Source organism: Lycium barbarum, chromosome 4 (genome assembly GCF_019175385.1).
Source record: "Lycium barbarum isolate Lr01 chromosome 4, ASM1917538v2, whole genome shotgun sequence".
Lineage (NCBI taxonomy): Eukaryota > Viridiplantae > Streptophyta > Magnoliopsida > Solanales > Solanaceae > Lycium > Lycium barbarum.
This window is the reverse complement of record NC_083340.1, coordinates 3,137,143-3,146,601: the sequence shown is the minus strand read 5'-3', so window position 1 is coordinate 3,146,601 and position 9,459 is coordinate 3,137,143. Positions and strand designations below refer to the sequence as shown.

Below are 9,459 nucleotides of genomic sequence, written 5' to 3'. Positions count from 1 at the left end.
TGGAATTTCTCAATTTTTCAAAGTCAAAATTAAAGAATTTTCCCCCTAGCAACCATGCACTGAAACTTCAATAGTCCATTGCAGTAACATCTCATTCAGAAAGTATACTAGTCATCATTAATAATACTGGAGACTTTATTTGTTCTGATTTTATAGTTACCAATTTTTTTTTAAAAAAAATATTTTGGTCAATTTTAAACATGCTAAATATCTAATTTCAAGAATTGGGTCTCTAATTCCAGAATCATTCTGCACTAAAAAATCTGAGAAAATCAACTAATTTGGGTCAAGTGCAGAACCATTCAAGATCCTAAGTGTGAATCATTTTTCAATTCTCTATTTATCATTCTAAATGTTTTTGTTTTTTGGGCAGATGTGAATAGAGAAAAGTCCAAACAAGGTAATAGAAAAGAACAAGAACAAGACCAAGACCATAGGAAGTAGGATTGAATGGTAGCCTTTCAATTTGGTTGAACAAATTTAAGGCTGTCTTGTCCTTCGAAACAAAGACTAATGTAGAAATTTGTGGAAATTTTTTTACTGTGAAAATGCTAGAACTTATACTAATGTAGAAAGTGGAATTTAGCTCAGTCAATCTAGAGGATAAAATTTAAGGCCAATGTTAAACAGATGAAAAGAATGCTAATTAGTTTAGTATGTTTCGGTTGATCAAACAAATTGACTGACCCTTCAAAGGAACTGATGAAATATCACAAGATATTCTACGAGAGTTGGAACTAGTAAAATCTTTGCTTTCGGACCCCCAAAATTTGGGTCCCCAAAAATAATTTTATGATATTTAGGAAATGCCACAAATTTCATTAAGCCATACTTGCTGCAGCCACAATAACTTGCATATTTTGGTCAAAAAAATATTAGTCTAGTAGTATGTATTCACCACTTTTTCCTGGACCAACTGCTGTAATTTAGATATAAACAAAATGGAGAAACGAAAGAAACAAAACTGAAATTCTTTTTTGACCATCAACAGTATGCCTTCAAGAAAAAGAAAATTAAGGTGATGAAAGAAGGGCAGGGTAGGGGGTTTTTGGGGGGTGGGGTACTGAAATGGCAGGGAATTCCAATTTTTGGGATATCATGTTTTGACTACAAAGTTCAGAAAATATCCATGACCAAGACCAATATGATGTTCCCACTGAATGGCTAGCAGATGCTATAGTACACAAATTTTACACCAAAATTGACCACCTCTATTCACTATTTCTTCATAAGAAGGACAACAGTATGAGCCGCGATACTCCTGTTCTCTCCGAGACTGTCAACTTTCTCATGAGTCTTTGCCTTCAAGTTTACAACGGAAGGATCAGCACCAAGCAGCTTACATAAATTGGTTCTAATAGATTCTTTGTGCGGACTCACTTTTGGTCTTTGTAGAATCAAAGTGGCGTCTAGGTTTCCTAATTCATAACCTGCTTCATGCATTAGACGCACCTGAACATTAACCATAAAGCACGAACAAGTTAGATCATCTACTAATTCAACAACTTTAGTTAGTACTGTCATTACTGGTGATGAAGAATGAAATCGTGTACGATAGGAAAACAGTAAACTCTTATTGACATATTAAAGAAGGCAATAGGAAGAAAAGTGGCTCTTCAAAATCTTCTAAGACGCTTTTGCAGTTAGTTTTTTACCACACTCTCATGGCATACTGAAGTAAGGAAGAGCAATTTCATCTTAATCCTTGGTTATGGTGTCCTGTTCCGTACCTTGGACAAAGTTCTACGTCAAGATTTAATTGCTCGAGCCTTTTTAGTAAAAATGTAATAATTCCATCATTTGTTCTCGGTTTGAACTAGTTCTTGAATTATAAGCACATATCTAATTGGTTCTCACTTTTGTTCTCCTATAGTGTTTAGGTGTAATTGTCCCACATTCAGTACAAATTTCTACTCATAGGTCCAAGGGACAATGGGCGATAAGCCTAGCTACAATTGCTAGTTGTTTCATGCAACATTATCAAGGAAAAACTATTTTGTTCATTTTCAGCAATCCCACCTAATATCTATCACTGTCATGTACTCTCTACCAAACAAGCTAATTGATTCCCCTAACGTTGGAAGTGTTAGTATTAGTATCTTACTAATTAGGTACAGACAATCCACTTCACCTCTCATAGTATGTGGATGTCAAACCAGACCACTATAAACATAGCGTTAGTGTGGGGGCTTGCAAATAATCTGCAATTTGAATGGGAAGAAACTTCATTTGCACATATCCACATCAGTTTATGTTAATCGGATAAATTAAAATGGAACCTAGCTTATGCAGAATAAAAAACTAATTGCAAAACTATTTCCGGTCGCATTACTATTTATTCATTTACTACTTACGGTTTCCTCATCTTTCACTCAATAGGAAAACTTGTCACTTGTCAAAAGGCGAAACCAGAACATTCGTCAATAATAGCACTTTTTGTTCCTCAATTACTGATACATTATGAATTTAGTCCTTGTGATATTGGACTAAGCACATTAAACCTTCAGTTAATGGAATTGTGACTTTTGATCCCTTCGCTTGTGAATATTCACAAATTTACCATAATTATTAACCATTTCATCTCTTAATTACTTGTGTATGTTAAGTTTGTACTGTTACTCCATATTTGACAGTAATATAGTACTATAAATAGCCAAATATAATATATTTTCTACATGAGGCACCAAAAACTTACGTTTTAACTAATTGGAGGTTAAATATGTCGAGTCATATATTACAAGGACCAGAAGCAGAATTACCAATAACTGAGGGACCAAAAGTGCTATTATCCCTTCAGCAAATCTATAACATTAAAAACTTTCCAGGTTGTGAGAAAGCATAAAATAAAGCTCTGCTACACCATGCTGGTAACTACTATTCTACCTGTTATGCCATGTTTCAACCAAATAAAACAGTGGTTGGCATAGGAGGCAGGTAGGTCAAACAAAGGGGCCGACCATGAACCCCCACCAAGGGAAATACTGCATATTATTTCCTTGAGTTGTTGATTTCTTTATAACTTGTGCTGAGTTGTTTCTCCATACATTCATTATTTATTTGTGTGGTATGTATGCAGGTAAGTTGTATATGATGCGACTGACAAAGCACAAACATATAAGTTTAGCCATCATTAGAAGAATGAAGTGAACTTCCTTCAGACTATGCATCAATTATCCAACACAACTAACTATACAATACAAAAAAGAGAAATGAACTACAAAATCAATGGACGAACAAGGTGAAAAGAGAAGGGAAAAAAGGCCGCAGGGCAAGAAAATTTAACTCAGTCTCTTCCCCAGTTCTTAAAGAGTCAAAAGGCAAGAGAATTAGCTTAACCAATGAGTAGGTTGTGCTGGTCTGGAATTCCACGTGAGAAGATGTTGAGATTGTAAGACCAGAGAAGGACTTGGCTGATACAATATATATATCGAATATCGAAATGTACAAACTTCATATATTTAGGCTTAGTCTTCCAAGAGTTAGGTATTATAGATGAAAACATAACACATAAAATCAAAGATATATGGATGGAATAGAGGAGTGCTATTGAAGTGCCATGTGATTTTGGAAGATACAGAATAAAGTGAAAGGCAAGTTTCTATAGGACATTTATGAGAGCAGTAGTATTTATATAGGATAAAATATTGGCCTCTGAGACCCAACATATTCCACAAGAAGTATGTCGTAGAAATGCAAATTTAAGATGGATGCGTAGTTATATAAGATAGGACACAATTACGAATGACCATGTCCAACAAAGGGTGTAAGTAGTGCGGGAGAGTATGAAACGAGAGAAGGTAATCTGAGATGATTTGGCAATGTCCTACTTATACCTCCGTATGCACTGGCCATAGGTGTGATACTAAGGATTGAAAGTGATTAAAATGGAACAAGGTAGACCTAAAATCACATTGATTGAAATTGTTTAAAAAGACCAACAATCTCATGTTATTAATGCAAATTAAGCTAAAATCGAAACAAAATGGAAAAAAAAAAATACTGATGCGTATAGACAGTATTAACTATTGAGATTACAACTTAGGTGTTAATGTTACACTTACATTAGGTTTGATGTTTATCAGGAGTCCTTTATTAGGGTTAGACTTGTATGTTCATGCAGAGATAAGGATTAGATTCTTAAAAAACTCTAATTCTAGAGAACCCTTAATTGGCCTTGCTTGATCAGCAACAAGCAACCACTTGATCATAATGTATCTAAACCAAAAACAAAGATGGAGAAAAGAACAAAAAAGGAATATTATCGGAGATTCCGATAATGAGGGAAAGGCACAGAGAAGGAGAAGAAAAATAAGAGAATATATGAAACTTACTGCTGCTAAGCATGCGGTGCAGACATCAATTGATCAACAAAGGAAGTTTAATAATTCTGAGGCAAATAGAGGTGAATCAAAGATAAAGGGACTGGGGGAAAGAGTTGAGTCGAGGACCTGTTTTTTTCAAAATCGAGAAATCCCCATCTCATCCCCCTCCCCCACCCACCGGGGAGGCAGCGGCTCACGGGTCGAAATTCGGTGGATAATTGACTTGCGCTCTATTCTTTTCCATTTAAATACCAGGATTTTGTCCGCAGCAGGATTCGGACCTGTGATTTACCCCTAAACCATATATCACATGTTGTTCTATAAATTGGACCAAGGTCCGAGGGACATAATCACATAAAGGGAAAAATAACCCGAAGGACAAAAAGTTCCAGCCTCTAGCCATAACTACTGTAGAGTATGTTATATCATGCAACCTTTACCTGAAAAAAGCCAGACACAACTTACTACAAATGTTACAATCAAACCATGGGACAATCCTTATTAGGGAAACTAAGGCTTATAGGGCTTAAAGCACATAGGATAAGGCTTGTTGGTCATACCTACCACTTTAGGCAAGCATCTAAAACATATTTCCTGAAGTGGAATATTTTCAGACCGTTATACTATCAAAGGAATATAAGGGACGATACAATTACCTATACATCCAAGCATTATAGAGATGAGACTTAACCTAGACCTTCAAGTTACAAAAGATTAGCATTTTCCTAGCTAAGCCATACTACTACTGTAGCTTTTCACTCTAATTTGATGTCTCTCTTCTATAAAATAAAGAACAAAAAAGCACGTGGTGGATAAGAAGCTAGTTGATTTCCCCTTCCACTCCACTTTTCTTCATTGTATGAGTATGATCCTATAGATTTTTTGGCAGGTTGCAATCAGTTAACACTAACAAAATAAGGATGGAGGCTAACCATTGACTCCATTCTGACCTTGTGGGGTAAGCCCCTGTGATTGCAAGCTGGAGTTTCCATAGCTTGACATAGGAAAAGGTGGTTCATCAGCAATTAAAGATGAGCATAATGAATGCTCTGTCCCCAAAGTGAGTGCAAGGAGTCTGTCAAAAACACGAACCGCTTGACCGACCCTTTCATAGTCCATTCATTAAGGTTGTATTGAAAATTGATTTGACGAATAAACCTCAACTAGAAGTCTAGATGCACAAGAAATCAATGGTTCAAGAACATAGATGCACAAGAAATCAATGGTTCAAGAACACATATGCACACACTCTCCTTGAAGAAAAACGTAGAAATTTAAAACACAACAGGTAGAGTCAGAGCAGTTTTGATCTGCACTGTTGGATCGATAAATATTAGATACAATAAGAACTAGGAAGAGGCATTTTTTCAACCTCAGATGAACATTTTTTCAACCCCAGATGAACAAGGTCTCTGACAGCTAGAAGAAGGTGATCTATCAACTAACTCGCAGAAAACCCGAAACCGTATGTTTCCCAACTTAAGGCACACCATTCATCCCTCGGCAAGAATTGCCTGCAACATCTTCATTAGATCTTATTGGAGGATGGTGGTTTATTGAATAGCAATTACCTATATCTTAAGCTCGTTTTTGTCCAATCTTAATAGTAATACCGTCTTAATCTGTATTTACTTGAATTTGAATGATTGCTAGCAAAAGTTAAACATAGTCCGTTTCCTTCCAAGAAAGCCATGATCCAGCATATAGAAAAGTGTGATGCCCAGTCCGAGCATATATGGATTAGAAGCATACAGGACAAGGAGACTGGCTTATTTACTTTCCAGCAGCTAAGTTTTTTCAGCATATGCTTACAAAGTGACAAAAGGTTGACCACCTTACAGAAAAGTCATCAAGAACGATCATAATAGAGCACAGAACAGGGAGTGTCATGAAGAAGATTACTGCTTTAGTGACTAAATTTACCAAGTTGATAGTTTATTTTCCATTGTGATCAATATTCCTATCCCTGGTTCCTCTCTATCCATATTTCCTCTCCCTGCGGGGCTCTCATTTTGTCTTGCTTATACAAACTGTTTCACCTAGCTCCATTCAACTCACCTGGGTGCAAAAACTAGAGAACAACTCAAGTCCCAAGACCAGAAAGCAAATAAAAAATGAAGGTTCAAAGAGCAGTGCACCCAAGGGTTTGGACTAGTGGCCGACGAAGTGGATTGAGAACCATGAGGTCTCAGGTATAAATCCCAGCGAAGGCAAAAAACACAAGGTAATTTCTTCCTTTCTATCCAAGCCTTTGTGGACGGTGTTACCCGGCACCTATGTTAGTTGAGCGTAGCAGGTACCCCAGTGGAATTAGTCGAAGTGTGCACAAGTTGGTCCGGAAAATACGGTTATCAAAATAAAAAACAGTAATACTGTCAGCCAAACCTAGGATTTAAGCATTGACTTGCACAGCGCAAATTAGCAAACCACTCATAACTTCAACCCAGTTCCTTAATCTACTCATTTTCGTAAAAAAAAAAAAAAAAAAAAAAAAACATATTCATCTAATCCTATTTGATTCCTTTGTCCCTCACTAAACCTGAAACTCGAGTTTGAACACATCTAATATTGCCAACCAAGTGTCTATTTATGAAACTCCGAGGCATGAAAATATCAGTGATGGAACTGCTATAACGCACGGATCAATATTAACTGCCAGCAAGGACAAGTAACCATGATTTTACGATAAGGACGAGTGAGGACACCTCTGAACAATAAGGACAAGTAACCATGATTTTATACTGAGAAGCTCAAATTCAATGTTGAACTAAAAGTGAAATAAAGAAGAGCATCAACTTACAGCTTCTTCCATGAATACCGAAGAAGGCGCACCCTTCCATTTAGGATCATTGTCAGGGAAAATCTGCCCGATATCAGGTAGCCCCAGAGCCCCCAAAATTGCATCAACAACACAATGAAGCAACACATCACCTAAGAAAATGAATTCAAAATACACAAGAAAAAAATTAATCTCTTCAACCATAGAGATGAGTCTTTTATGTGCTTACATATGGTGTAAAGTAAGTAATCCTCTACCCCAAAAGAACGGAAAAGGTTCAAATTTATCTTCATCTTTAAAAACAATCTTAGTTTTACCCTATGTTATACTTTGGACCATACATTCCCTTGCCGTTAGCAAATTGTCTCGTATTTGCCCTTGACTAACAAAGCTCTAATATGGACTGGTTGGATTCCATGTATCTAAATGCTTGAGGAAGAAGGACCAAATTTACCCCTCTACGAGCATGTTCTAAATTACCCTCTGTTATACTACACATTGGAGATCTATTAGGTTCAAAGGCAAATACGAGAAGCTTTGTTAACAACAATAGTATGAATGGCTGCATAGTATAAAAGAAAGAGTACATTTTAGATATTTCGCATAGTAGATGATTATTTTTTACTCTTTTCCCCAAAGAGAATGGTGGAGTTGAGGGTCAACGCATCTAAGTTTTGGTGTGAATTTGTACATTTCTTAAGCTACTCCAAAAAAAAAAAAAAAAAAAAAAAATTTGAAAACTACTTACTATAAACTTATTTTTTTATAATTTACACTATTTAAAAAGTTGTTTGACAAATTATAGTCAAGGAAACACAAATAGTAAGAGTGTAAAACAAATTGGACTCAACGATTTCTTAATCTTGTCGAAATAAAATTGGCATATTCAAAAACCACGTAAAAAGCATAAAAATCAGACTCTTTTATAACTAAAAATAGTTCAAATTCCATATGAAAAATTATAATCAAACAAAACATCCTTAACCTAAACACTAACAGTGTCAAACAAAATGGACATCATGACCCTTAATCTTCTTAAAACAAAAATCACATAATTGGAAACTGCACAAACACTACTAAAAATCTTACTACTTATTATAATTTTTTTTTAAAAAAAATTAAAATCTCTAAACAACATAGTACAAATAAAAGTTGTTCAATTCTCCATATAAAATAACGAAATACCCACTTATATAATTAAACAACAATATAGTAATTGTGCCAAAAAGATATTGCACAAAAGGATTATGAGTTAAGTCAAAATTACCATCAGAATGAGCTTCACAACCTCTATCATGAGGAATATTAATCCCACCAATAATCAAAGGATATCCAGGTTCCAATCTATGAAGGTCAAATCCATGACCAACTCTAAAAGGAACTGACTTTGATGGCTTAGTAGTAGAATTAAATGTTTGTGTTTCAGCTTCAATTGAACTTGCTGAAACTGAACAAGAAACCATCAAATTCCTCAATGGTTTGTGTGTTAATTTGCAGATTAAAGGATTTAAAGAAAAGGGGTTTTGTTTTGAGATGAGTTTAGTTGGAATTGGAGTTGAGAAAAATAGTGAAGATGCCATAGCCATGGATTTGAAGCTAGTTTGGTTTTTTCTTTCTTTGCTGGTGTTGTCTGTTTGAAGTCAAGCCTGAAAAAACATCTTTAACTTGTGTAAATTCCACTTGTACGTTAGTATAGCACGGGTTGTTCGGTACTTTTGGATCCTTTTGAGGACACGTGGCATTTTTAATTTGGTTTATATGGTTAGAAGTACGTTAGAATAACGTCCACTTGAAATTCTTTCACCCTTTTTTTTTTCCTTTGGTTATGACAAGAATGTTCAATTAACGTCCAATTGAAATTCTTTATTTTGCTACAAATAAAGAATGAAATAGAAATTGAAAAAATGAACAGGACGTAAAGATTAGACTTTTATAAGAACGAACATGAGGTAAAAACAACATTTAAAATAGAAAGAATGAATATGATATAAAAACTGTGTAATTAAATTCAATTATACCAATTCCAATTACCTGGGTGGCTTCCAAACATGCCCTAAACTTCTGCCTTCCTTCAGTGTCTCAGCTTTCATCTCATCAACATCTCCTTCATTTTTTCTCAATTCTCAATCTTTCTATACCTAAAATACTGTTTGTTATGATAAGCATACTATCTTCACTTATGAAAATTATTTCTCCTCCATCCATTAGACTTTCACTATCGGTGCCCTCAAAACGGGTTGGCCTACCCCACGCGGCTTTGGAATTTTACAGGTCAGGCCAGGCTGGCCCATCAAAATGACCCATCACTACGTGGGTTCCGGCTAGGATGAGCCGACTTATTTTTAAAAAAAAATACAT

The 9,459-nt window shown here is 35.4% G+C and overlaps 1 protein-coding gene across 1 annotated transcript; it reads right to left on the bottom strand.

The window, feature by feature from the left end:
* Positions 1-955: 955 nt before the first annotated feature.
* Positions 956-8,762, bottom strand: LOC132634852 (2-C-methyl-D-erythritol 2,4-cyclodiphosphate synthase, chloroplastic). Its single transcript, XM_060350965.1, has 3 exons — positions 8,369-8,762; positions 7,123-7,253; positions 956-1,452 (listed from the first exon to the last, which is right to left on the bottom strand). Exons 1-3 carry the CDS (start codon positions 8,685-8,687, stop codon positions 1,219-1,221), a joined length of 684 nt encoding a protein of 227 aa, XP_060206948.1. The 5' UTR covers positions 8,688-8,762; the 3' UTR covers positions 956-1,218.
* Positions 8,763-9,459: the final 697 nt, after the last annotated feature.